Source organism: Perca fluviatilis, chromosome 6 (assembly GCF_010015445.1).
Source record: "Perca fluviatilis chromosome 6, GENO_Pfluv_1.0, whole genome shotgun sequence".
Taxonomy (NCBI): domain Eukaryota; kingdom Metazoa; phylum Chordata; class Actinopteri; order Perciformes; family Percidae; genus Perca; species Perca fluviatilis.
This window is the reverse complement of record NC_053117.1, coordinates 43943771-43956937: the sequence shown is the minus strand read 5'-3', so window position 1 is coordinate 43956937 and position 13167 is coordinate 43943771. Positions and strand designations below refer to the sequence as shown.

The 13167-nt window shown below is 39.4% G+C and overlaps 1 protein-coding gene and 1 long non-coding RNA gene across 3 annotated transcripts; one reads left to right on the top strand and one right to left on the bottom strand.

The window, feature by feature from the left end:
- Positions 1–2404: 2404 nt before the first annotated feature.
- Positions 2405–7344, bottom strand: c6h9orf116 (chromosome 6 C9orf116 homolog). Of its 2 annotated transcripts, none has more exons than XM_039802294.1 (4): positions 7068–7344; positions 4918–5038; positions 4016–4094; positions 2405–2830 (listed from the first exon to the last, which is right to left on the bottom strand). In XM_039802294.1, exons 2-4 carry the CDS (start codon positions 5010–5012, stop codon positions 2648–2650), a joined length of 357 nt encoding a protein of 118 aa, XP_039658228.1. In that variant the 5' UTR covers positions 5013–5038; positions 7068–7344; the 3' UTR covers positions 2405–2647. The 2 variants fall into 2 exon arrangements, with proteins under 2 accessions (XP_039658228.1, XP_039658229.1); XM_039802295.1 differs by having other exon boundaries at positions 7245–7254.
- Positions 7345–7483: 139 nt separating this feature from the next.
- On the top strand, positions 7484–12962 carry LOC120561020. The gene is made up of 3 exons (XR_005639557.1): positions 7484–7548; positions 7659–7745; positions 12661–12962. It is a non-coding gene; the product is annotated as an uncharacterized LOC120561020 (long non-coding RNA).
- The last annotated feature ends 205 nt before the right edge of the window (positions 12963–13167 follow it).

Here is a 13167-nt window from a genome sequence, read left to right as displayed (position 1 = left end):
TTTGGACCAGGTACGAGATGAATCATCGGCACCATTTTAACTCTAACAGAGTCGCGATGGACAGGTAGTTCAGCTTTGTTTGTTTGGGAGGACAGATCTGAACTCAGCCTATATTCTGATTATTAAATGATGCTTCACAGAGTCACAGTTTCCATCTGATGCCACATTCTAATCCTTGTTATCTTCAGACTGATAACTGCAGAATTTAGTCTGCTACAGTTATGGATCAGTTATGGGTTAGGGTTATGGGTCAGTTATGGATCAGTTATGGGTCAGTTATGGATCAGTTATGGGTCTGTTATGGGTCAGTTATGGATCAGTTATGGGTCAGTTATGGGTCAGTTATGGATCAGTTATGGGTCAGTCATGGATCAGTTATGGGTCAGTTATGGATCGGTTATGGATCAGTTATGGGTTAGAAGAGGGTCAGTTCAGAGTCTTCAGTTTGAACGAGAAACAAAAAGGAGAAGAAGACAGATGGAGCAGAAAATGTCTCTAAATTAATCATCATGTGGTCGTCATGGAAACATCTCTATCTGCAGGCACAAGTGTGTGTGTGTGTGTGTGTGTGTGTGTGTGTGTGTGTGTGTGTGTGTGTTTGAACCCTGCTGCGGACCATCTGACACACACAGAGACACACACTCACACGCACACACACACACACACACACACTGACACACTCTCTCTTCCTTGGACAGATTTCAGTGAGAGAAGAAGAAACGAGGCGTTTGGGATCACCATAAAAACAGAATCTGATTTAAAATGATTGAGACATGAAGATCATTTCTGATTCAATAAGATCTTTTAACAGAAACATGATTCATATCTTTATTTGTAAATGTTTTATTGATCAAATCTTGAGATTATATTTCAAACATTTGATGAAAATGAACTTAATGAGTTTCAACTTAATCACGATTCCATCTGAAATATTATTTGTCGGTATTTAATAAATTCAACCAGGCAGAGCTTCCTGAGTAGTCATGGTTCATGCATGAAACTGTCGACATCTGCTGGTTAAACTCTGTATTACATTTTTATACATACACACACAAACTGTGAGGCAGAAACACATCCAGTAACAAGGATCCAGGTCTATATATACAGTACAGGCCAAAAGTTTGGACACACCTTCTCATTCAATGCATTTTTTTTATTTATTTTCATGACTATTTACATCGTAGATTCTCACTGAAGGCATCAAAACTATGAATGAACACATATGGAATTATGTACTTAACAAAAATGTGTGAAATAACGTCTTATAAAAATGTCTTATATTTTAGATTCTTCAAAGTAGCCACCCTTTGCTTTTTTATTAATAAGGGAAAAAATTCCACTAATTAACCCTGACAAAGCACACCTGTGAAGTGAAAACCATTTCGGGTGACTACCTCATGAAGCTCATTGAGAGAACACCAAGGGTTTGCAGAGTTATCAAAAAAAGCAAAGGGTGTCTACTTTGAAGAATCTAAAATATAAGACATGTTTCAGTTATTTCACACTTTTTAGTTAAGTACATAATTCCATATGTGTTCATTCATAGTTTTGATGCTTTCAGTGAGAATCTACAATGTAAATACATGAAAATAAAGGAAATGCATTGAATGAGAAGGTGTATCCAAACTTTTGCCTGTACCTATATATATATATATATATATATATATATATATATATATATATATATATATATATATATATATATATATATTATTACTATAAATAATTATATATTAAATAAATGTTTACCTCAGAAGGAAGACAATATCCCTGGGTATAAACAAACCTCCAGATTGTATTATGTTTTTATCCTCAGAGATGTTTAATGCCGGCCTGTAATTAATGCTCTGCAGAGTTGTATGTTTCTAAATCTTATGTTAACTTATAATCTTATAGTCACATGTGGTTCTTTTTAAATGATAAAACTAACAGTATAGGGATGAAGAAAATATACATACATATGGTGCAAAATGTAAAATATGATGTGAGAACTTGTTGAACAAAAAATCGGAACTTGTAAAATGCATTACAAGTTTGCAGCTGTCATTGTTTTCATGTAAATATCAATCTACACATTTGTGAATATATTTTCTGTGCCTTAACCTTCAGATCACAAGTGTGTGAACATTGTCTATGAGTGCAAATTTCAATTTACAATTTCAGATTTTTGCACCATATTTACCTTCATATAAAGGGTAGCTCAAATCAATCTGATTGGTTCCTAACCATAGCTAAGGTTTCACTAAAAGATGTAATGTTTCTGAAACATCCATGTCTCCTCCCTGCTGATCTGAGATCTGTATCTCCTCCCTGCTGATCTGTATCTCCTCCCTGCTGATCTGAGATCTGTATCTCCTCCCTGCTGATCTGAGATCTGTATCTCCTCCCTGCTGATCTGAGATCTGTATCTCCTCCCTGCTGATCTGTATCTCCTCCCTGCTGATCTGAGATCTGTATCTCCTCCCTGCTGATCTGAGATCTGTATCTCCTCCCTGTTGATCTGTATCTCCTCCCTGCTGATCTGAGATCTGTATCTCCTCCCTGCTGATCTGAGAAACTTTCTTTAAAGCAGATTTCAGATTCATCTCTTTATTATATTTGTTGTACAAAACCTTTTGTTCAAAATGTTTACACATTGTTTAAATGTCTACTTGTCATTGTTTTGGTTTCCATAGTGATAGCGAAAATGGAGGTTGCCTCTGTTGTGTTGTGTTGCCGTGGAAATGGTCACTCTGCTGCTCTCTACAGATGTGTTGAAGCCGTGATCTCGGTACATCCCGCTCTGCAGCATCGCCTCCGAGAACTGACAGGACTTCCCTTTAAACTGAGTCTGAAACACACAATAACATAACTTCAGTCTTCAGACTGAGTCTGAAACACACAATAACATAACTTCAGTCTTCAGACTGAGTCTGAAACACACAATAACATAACTTCAGTCTTTAGACTGAGTCTGAAACACACAATAACATAACTTCAGTCTTCAGACTGAGACTGAAACACACAATAACATAACTTCAGTCTTTAGACTGAGTCTGAAACATACAATAACATAACTTCAGTCTTTAGACTGAGTCTGAAACACACAATAACATAACTTCAGTCTTTAGACTGTGTCTGAAACACACAGAATTGTATATAAGCGATATCAGTAATAAATCAGTAATTTCACTGGATAACAATGAATAGATGTATTTATTATTATAACAGAGGATACCTGCAAGATATTCCCTTTATGGACTACCAGAATCAAATGAAATGATAATGAGATGTAAACAATAAAAAGATTAAAAATCAAACTTTCCTTGACAGGGTTACAGGTGCATAGCATCGCCGACAGCGACACAGGATATTAAACCTGTCATTTTTTACCCTCTCTCCCTAACTGAACAGTTTGCAAACTCTAACTTGAAGCACTAAAATTGATTTACATTTTTTTTTGAATAATTGTTAGGGCTTGAGCCCCCCTAAAAGGGTTTGATATGGCCCCTGGCTGCTGCTATACATGCTCTCCATGATGAATCCTTACTGTATTGTTATTGATGTTGTTTTTTAATGATTGGATGTGTTGGCTGCTGGCTATATCACAAATAACCCCTCGTGGAAAATAAAGACGACTTCACCTACACCACACTATAGTTTACCTACACCACACTATAGTTTACCAAGGGTGGTGATGGCCCAGGGGATATGACACAAGCCTTTGGTGGGGGAGACCTGGGTTTGATTCCCACTGAGATACATCAACCAATGTGTCCGTGAGCAAGACACTTAACCCCTAGTTGCTCCAGAGACGTGTATATATATATTATGTAATTATAAGTTGCTTTGGATAAAAGCGTCAGCTAAATGACATGTACTGTAATGTAACAAAGACACAATTCCCCCCAAGAGCATTTAGTGCAACACTGGCGACATGTCTGTCTGTCTGTCTGTCTTACTGTCTCTCTGTCTCTCTGTCTTACTGCGTGTCTGTCTGTCTGTCTGTCTGCCTCTCTGCCTGTCTGTCTCTCACCTGTATCTCATGAACAGTTGGTCCCTTGCTGCCGTATGTTTGGTTGGATGTTCGGTAAAGCGGCTGATCGATCTTCTCCCTGAAACACAAAGCTCAAAGTTACAGAAAGAACTAGAAATGTCCTCAAGAAATATTGATAGTGTACTGGGTGCACATCCCAAAATCACTGGCTGTGTGAGAAGTAGTTATTATAACACATATATAATATAATAATCTAATGTTGACAGTGTGCACATCCCAAAATCACTGGCTGTGTGAAAAGTAGTTATTATAACACATACATAATATAATAATCTAATGTTGACAGTGTGCACATCCCAAAATCATTGGCTGTGTGAGAAGTAGTTATTATAACACATATATAATATAATAATCTAATGTTGACAGTGTGCACATCCCAAAATCACTGGCTGTGTGAGACAGAGAACATAGAGTACATTAGTTGAGTAAAGGCCATTGTCACCACTAGTTTACATAGCTAAAGTAGTTATTGTAACACAGAACAACACAGAAGTACTACCTTCATCACAGTAGTATTATATGAAGGTAGTACAGGCAGTAGTAGTAATACAGAAGCACTGGCAGTATTACATTAAGGTAGTACAGGCAGTAGTACTACTACAGAAGTACTAGCAGTATTATATGAAGGTAGTACAAGCAGTAGTACTACTACAGAAGCACTGGCAGTATTATATGAAGGTAGTACAGGCAGTAGTGCTACTACAGAAGCACTAGCAGTATTATATGAAGGTAGTACAGGCAGTAGTGCTACTACAGAAGCACTAGCAGTATTATATGACGGTAGTACTACTGGCAATATTTCTGTTTCTACCTCAGATCAGATGACAGTAACCTGAACTAGCATTAGTTAACCCGTCAGTAAAACATAACTGTGTAACTACCTGTAACCATGGAAACACTGGGGGTTGTTGAATCGGTGCGGTAGGTTGGGATCCGTCCTGTAAACATCGCACGTTCGAACCCTCTGCTCCTCCATGACTGACTGGCTCACTGGCTGATAGACTGATAGACGGATAGAGTGATAGACTGATAGACTGGCTGTCTGACCAAAACACAGTTACTAACAACACAGGGTTACCATGGAGACGCATAACATCACACACTGTGTCTCAGCATACACACACACAGACACACACAGACACACACACACACACAGGCACGCACACACACACACACACACACACACACACACACACACACACACACACATATACACACAATGACATGAAACAAATATAAATAAAACTAATTTTCCTCTTTTAAATCAAATCTAAAATAATTCCAGAGCAGTAGAACTCTTGTTTGTGTTGCTAGGCAACATGTTAAGAGGAAGTGGCTCACCAGGCTTTAAAGGGTAGATGCTAGATTGGATCTGCTGAACATGTCGTGCCTCGTGGCCCGCCTTATTTTTGCCTTATTCTGCCTCTGATTGGCTTACCCTGGTAGTCTTACCCTAACCAATCCCCACTCCTCATGCATAAAACCAACTACATACACACGTCTAGCAGATCTGATCTAGCATTTACTGCTTTAGAGTGTCTATGATAATACATTCTGTTGCCAAAAAACATCAGCAGCGCTGTCCAATCAGGAGCAATCTAAACAGGAAGTAAATGTACTATTACAAGGTAGCATCAAGCCCCCAGGAACAGCGCCATGTCTTAAAGCCACCATAGGCTTAGCGGATAAGGGTGGAACTGTCCCCCTCTTGCCCAGAAAGACTTCTCCCAGAGACTTTGCATGGCGAAAGAAACTTCTATATTTCAGCGGATAATTTTTTGGGGGGTACACCATCCTACCAGCCCGAACGCTTAAAGGGTCCTTGTTTAAATCGTCACGTTTTTAACATTTTTAACATTCACTAGTAGCTGAATCCAGAGTTATTAAACTAGGCATGATGAATGCGCATAATAGACACAAACAGACCCGCGGGACTGCGCCCGCCCATGTCGCCCTGCACTGCACATGCTCATATGACTGTTCTCCCGAGGTCCTGTAGCTGTAATATTATAGCTAATGGTTGTAATTCACCATGTGTTCTATCAATACATCCATGGTATTATCTTATGATACATCCAAGGGATGTATGTATGCTGTAAAGCCTGTAACGTGGATGTAACGTCATTAGCGTTTCCCAAACTGCCGGGGCTATCGGCTAGTAGCTAACATCAGCGGTAGCTAGCATTGATGTATTAAGAGAACGCTAACATCATGAATGCACAGTGTTCTCAGTTCTCAGTTAAATCTTATTTATATAGCACGTTTAAAAACAACCTTAGTTGACCAAAGTGCTTAATAAGCTCCAAAAAGCAACGAGATAATAAACACAAACAAAGCACAATGTACAATATAAAATAACTGACAGTAGAAAAAGAATAAGGTCAAGATATCAAAGCTCAACTTGAATTGAAAGCCAATGCATAATAGTGTGTCTTAAGCACGGACTTGAACATTTCAATGGTCCAAGCTGTTCTTGCATGAATAGGTAGACTATTCCAGAGGTTTGGAGCAGCCACTGCAAAGGCTTGGTCACCTTTGGTTTTTAACCTGGATCTGGGCACATCAAGGAGCATCTGATTGGACAACATCAGTGCTTTGACAGGTGTGTGGACATGTAAGAGTTCCAATAAGTAAGAAGGCGACAACCCATTTAAGATCTTAAAAACAATTAATACAATTTTAAATTCAATCCTGAAAAAAACAGGAAGCCAGTTAAGCGTGGCCAAAACCGGTGTAATGTGGTCGCGCTTTTTAGTCCCGGTTAAAAGTCGAGCTGCTGCGTTCTCGACTAACTGTAAGCGACGAAGGGATGACTGATCCAATCCAACATACAAAGAGTTACAGTAGTCTGTACTTGCTACGGTTGCTACGACAACACAAACTCTTGCTAGTGTGCATGTCCACCGTGACATCATGGGCCAGTCAATGTGGAAGATCTGTCAGAGTTGTAAGCTAGGACCCAAATGCAGAGATGCGAGGAGAGGCAGCAGTAGAAATAATAATAGTTTCATAAGAACACAAAGAGACTTACAAATGTAAGCAGAGCAGGTGAGCAATCCAAAAACACAGGAACACGGAGCAGGTGGGCAAATCCAAAAACACAGGAACACTGAGCAGGTGGGCAAATCCAGAATCCAATTCCAAAAAACAAATCCAGGAACAAACAAACAAACAAAACAAACAACAATCACCCTGAACACCGGCGTACCACAGGGATGTGTGCTGAGCCCTCTTCACCTAGGACTGCATGTTATGGGGGCAGCTGTGTTCTCCCGTCCTTGGTGTGTGTGTGTGTGTGTCTGTGTCTCTCTCCCCTTTTCCCTGTCTGTGTGTCTGTTTTGCCGGAGCGGCTGAAAGTAGGTCAAGGGGCGTGGCCGGGCGATCGACCTACCTGCCGGCGATTCTACAATCTCCATCTGCTCAGCTGTTGCAGATTCCACTAATCACGGCTGCAGTATTTAGACCTGGTCGGTACCTGCCTTCAGCACCAGATCGTTACAGCTACCAAAGTGGTAACTTGGCTCCCAGTTGTTAAACTACGTTGTTACTCCTGTAAGTTTTTTTGCCTCTTCTTTGTTCCTCGTGCTCCACTTACTGGTCTGTTTTTTCCTCTCCTGTTCAGACCGACACCACTAGACCTGTTTGCCATTGGCTGCTGTTCTACAAGCTCCTCGCATTTCTGCCGTGCAACCCTTCTGCTCGGATCCCTGTAAGCATTTTGGACACACTACAAATCTTTTTCTCTGTATCTGTGTTGTGATACTCTGTGTTCAGGGTCATAGCCACAGCCATAACACTGCACACCTGTACATGGCTCTAACACCATTGTAAAGTTTGTAGACGACACTACGGTGATTGATCAGCAGCAACGATGACACGGCCTACAGAGAGGAGGTCCAGCACCTATCCTCGTGGTGCACTGACAACAACCTGGCTCTCAACACCAAGAAGACCAAAGAGCTCATTGTGGACTTCAGGAATTCAATTAAATTCAATTTTATTTATAGAAGAGAGAAGCAGAGATAGGGAGGGGGCACACCATGACTGTGGTTACACACCCTCCCCCTCCTGGTCTAGGCGAATGCTGCAACTCCTCACTCCCTAACTATAAGCTTTATCAAAGAGGAGAGTTTTAAGTTTACTCTTAATAACAGTTTTTGTGTGCGTGGACATTTTTGCCTCGAAGGTGTCGAGAGTAAGTTTTTTTAAGGAGGGCATGAGGGTTAAATGTCATGACGGGGCCTGCCCCCCGAACCCAGATTGGGAGCTGGTTCCACAGGAGAGGAGCCTGGTAGCTGAAGGCTCTGGCTCCCATTTTACGTTTAGAGACTCTAGGAACGACAAGTAACTCTGCATTCTGGGAGCGCAGTGCTCTAGTGGGACAATAAGTTACTATGAGCTCTTCAAGATATGATGGTGCTTGACCATTTAGAGCTTTGTAGGTAAGAAGAAGGATTTTATGTTCAATCCTGGATTTTACAGGAAGGCAATGCAGAGAAGCTAGTACAGGAGAAATATGATCTCTTTTCTTAGTTCTTCTCAGAACACACACTGCAGCATTCTGGATCAGCTGGAGAGTCTTAAACCTCATGCCCTCCTTAAAAAAACGTACTCTCGACACCTTCGAAGCAAAAATGTCCACGCACACAAAAAACTGTTATTAAATCATCATATATCAATATTTTTTTCTGCTTTTTTTTCATAAATCACTTAAACAACTTCTAACCTAATCAAAACTACCAAACATTCAATCATTTTCAGGATTTTAACCCTTTAAATGCCAGTTTATGTATTTGAAGTATTTCATTTTTTATTACAAAAAACACAAAAAATGTTTTTTTTTCCATATAATGAATAATATGTAGATGGGGCTTTGGTGGTGATTAGAGTATTGGATGGTTTTTGTGTGCGTGGACATTTTTGCCTCGAAGGTGTCCAGAGGGTACAAAATTAATCATTTAAGTATAAAAGACATGTAAGAGTAAAAAACGCTGGATTTAAAAAATTTGACTGAAAAGGATTCCTATAAAATTTCATGCCATAAGAAGTAACACAGCAAAAATGATCACGAAATGAAAAAAAAAACTTGAGAAAAATGTACAAAAATGACCGAAGAGGGCATGAGGGTTAAGGGACTTATTTGAGCAACCTGATAGTAAGGAATTACAGTAGTCCAGCTTGGAAGTAACGAATGCATGGCCTAGTTTTTTAGCATTGTTTTGAGACAGGATGTACCTAATTTTGGCAATGTTACGAAGATGAAAAAGGGCTGTTCTTGAGATTTGTTTTAAGTGGGCGTTAAAGGATATGTCCTGATAAAAAATAACTCCTAGATTTCTTTTTTTTATTCACAATTTAACACACAAAAACTAAACATACAAGACATACTCCAAAACACAACCACACCAAACAATAAAGACAAAAAAAGAAGAAATAATAATAATAATAATAATAATAATAATAATAATAATAATAATAATAATAATAATAATCCTACGCTACCACACTCTGTGGGTTATCCATTATTCAATGTGAATTCATCATTTTATAGTCTTTATATAATTCAGTACTAAGGACCATGTGGATAAGAAATCTTGCAGTCTTGAATGCCGTTTACTTGTAATTTGTTCAATGGGCAACAAGTCTATTATCTGCTCCAGCCATTGATCCAATGTGGGTCCTGACTGGGAAATCCATGTAGTAAGTATACATTTATTGGCAAAATAGGAAAGCATTGTAAACACACATTTTCTTGTATAGGGAAACGTATTTTCCACATCATAATTCAACAAATATAACATAGGGCATAACTCAAAAGTACAGTTACACATATCTTGAATTGACCGTTCGCAAAAGCCACGCCCACTAGTTATTGTTACTACGCCCGTCAAACAATTGAGAACCAGACACATAGCCATGGCGGACCAAATGATGCCTGTTTCTTGTAGAGTAGCTAGCGTTGCAGAAGGCTGTAGTCTTGCGCTTAAGTCCCGTGGGAATTCAGTTGTAGAAGGAAAAGGTAAACAGCAGTGTGCAGATCGGAGCTTAATGTGTGAAAAGAGAAGAGCAGAGGTGTTCACAAGGGAAGAAGCTTGGAGTAACTATGGAGCTAGAGCTAGCCTTCAGTGGCGCTGTTACTGTACGGGAAACAGGCATGATTTGGCCGTTTCCATGTAGTTACATAGTCACTGATATGATCATCACCACTACAGTGCTCAAATACCTATTTTTGAGGAGGGAATAAACTTCAAAATTTCGCCGCGAAAGCATGAACTGTCCTCTGGAGGACATCCACCAGACCAGCGGCCGCCTGTGGATTGTTGTCGGCCACGGCAGGCGAGGGAGGAAATAGAAGGATGCCCGGTTGGGGCTGCTAGCCTGGCTAAGGAAACTACCACACAATTCGCCACTGCAGAGACTCATATTCACCAACGGCAGATGGATCGCACACAAAATGGATATATATATATATATATATATATATGCTACAAATACACATGGAACTGCTGCGTGATGATTATTACCGGAGCCTGGCTGAACACACTCACTCATCCCAGACGGCAGCTAGCAGCTAAGAGGTATAGGTGAATTTAAACAATGGCTAAGTTGCTAAACGCATCTTGTTGTCATGTAAGGGCCCTGTTCATGTTTCACATTTTAATTGCATTTTGTGTCTGTTAAGAGGCACAAAGGCACTCTTTATCTTATGCCCCCAAAACTGCCGTTTTAGCTGAGTGGGAGCTTAGCTTTAGCAGCTCTGTGTTGCTAGCACCGATTCGTCTGCTCTTTTGCTATCGACAAGTACTCCTATACATATAGCGGTCAAGATTAACGTAAAAATTGCCCGGAGTTCTCGTTTTTCAGTGTTAAAAAAGGACAACGTTTAGGTTGTTTGGGGTACGTTTGTACCATAGGTGCATCGTTTCACGATCTTGCTGAAATTGCAATGTTTGACGGGGGTCCTTCTCCTTAGTTACAGTTGCTGAGCTAGGATTGGACGAGGACCGTTCGAGGGCGGGGTTTTGCGAACGGTCAATTGCTTTATGAATCTTCTCCCAAAAGGAATAAACAGCTTTACAATACCAAAATAAATGCATGAATGTTCCTAATTCAGTTCCACACTTCCTACACATAGGAGAATTTATATGATCGAACTTATTAAGCTTCACTGGAGTTACATAGTATAATAGTACAGGAACTTATAATTAGTTTTCTTAACTTTAATGTTTATAGTTAAAGGTTAGGTCAATTCCATACACAGAGTTAGCCATTCTTTTTCACTAAACTTCTTTTTAAGCTCTAATTCCCAATTTGTTCTCAAAGAAGAAAAAGAGTTCCCTAAACTTTCAGACAAAATTCAATACAAGTGAGATATCTTACACTTAACCGAAGTAGCAGAAATAATAAATTGTTCTCAGTGGGGTAAAATCTAAGTTGTCCCTTTTTATATGAAGATACAATATTGTGACGAACCTGCAAGTATTTAAAAAAATCTGTTCTAGGAATTTGATATTCTGCACAAATAGCAGTAAAGGATTTAACAGATTCAGAGTCTTCATCAAACATATCTGAAAAGGTTTTCAAACCATGAAGTGACCAATTTCGAAAGTCAGTTTGAGAGAGAGCTAGAAAGTCGGGGTTAAATGCAATAGGAGAGTTTTTGCTTCTATGACCTTCTGTGCTCAGATACCTATTACAGTCCTGCCAAGCTTTCAATGTGGCTTGTAAAGGGGGGAACCCCTCTACATTCATCAGGGACTGCAGTTTGTTAACATTAAGTATTGTTGTGATCTCCAATGGATAGCATGATTCCAGTGCTACCCAAAGAGAACTAGTTCCCAACTTCCAACTTATAATATTTCTAACTTGGCAAGCCCAGTAGTACCATAAAAAATGTGGAAGTCCTAACCCCCCTTTTAAAGATGATTTTGTTAAAGTGGACAGCTTAATCCTTGGGGTCTTGTTGTTCCATATACATTTTGTTAAACATCTATTAAATTAACTTAAAAAAAAGAAAAGGGGATATAACATGGCAACATATTAAAATCATAAATAAACTTAGGGAGTATTCTCATTTTAATGACTATAATTTTCCCAATAAGAGACAGTGGGAGAGCAGACCAAGTCTGAAGTTTCTTTTTGCATTCCTCCAGCAAAGGGTTATAGTTTCCCTTAAATAGTTTGTCCAAAGTGGGTGTCACTTGTACTCCAAGATATTTAAAACCACATACTGACCAAGAGATGGGGCATTCTCTCTTAATTAATAGTAATTGGGTGTCATCCACATAACAGTGAAAGTTAATTGAGTGTTTCCTAATAATATTGCCTAGAGGAAGCATATGTAAGGAGAATAGAATTAGTCCAAGCACTGAGCCTTGTGGAACACCATGGCTAACTTTTGCGTACCTGGAGGATTTATCGTTAACATTAACACATTGAGATTGATCAGAGAAATAGTGCGATTCCTTTAATGCCAACTAAATGTTCCAATCTCTGTAACAGGATGGTATGGTCAATAGTGTCGAATGCAGCACTAAGATCTAATAAGACAAGTACAAGGCAAGTCCTTTGTCAGCAGCAGTTAGAAGGTTGTTAGTAATTTTCCTGTCCAACTGTCTCCTCAGATCCTGGTGAACTTCTACACCATCGAGAGCATCCTCACCAACTGTGTAACAGTTTGGTATGGCAACTGCTCTGCCCATGACCGGATAGCACTGCAGAGGGTGGTGAAAACTGCCCAATGCATCACCGGTTAACCTAACCTGCTACTACATTGCACATATCTGTACATGTTGTTCATACATTGTTCATATTACATAGCCATATTTATTCTGCTCTCATAACACTGCAATAAATGTATTGTCCTGTTTATGCACCACCTGTGTATACTTGAATATCGCATTGCACTTTCTGCTCTTTTTTGCACTTCTGGTTGGACGCAAACTGAATTTCGCTGTCTTTGTACACTGCACATGACAATAAAGTTGAATCTAATCTAATCTAATTTAATTTAATAATTGATGAATAATTTAAATTGAATCTCCAACAGTTTAGATTCTGATTTGCCACTCTGAAAGCCATTATTATGGATAAAAGGCTGAGAGGTGTGCTGAGGTGGGCTTACCAACAAC

Excerpts from the sequence above, each read along its gene's own strand:
- c6h9orf116 (XM_039802294.1), bottom strand. The coding sequence starts at position 5,012 with ATGGAGGAGCAGAGGGTTCGAACGTGCGATGTTTACAGGACGGATCCC. Across the intron at positions 4,095-4,917 it reads CAGTGTTTCCATGGTTACAG|GGAGAAGATCGATCAGCCGC; the intron begins GTAGTTACACAG and ends TTTGTGTTTCAG. Across the intron at positions 2,831-4,015 it reads CAACTGTTCATGAGATACAG|ACTCAGTTTAAAGGGAAGTC; the intron begins GTGAGAGACAGA and ends TGTGTGTTTCAG.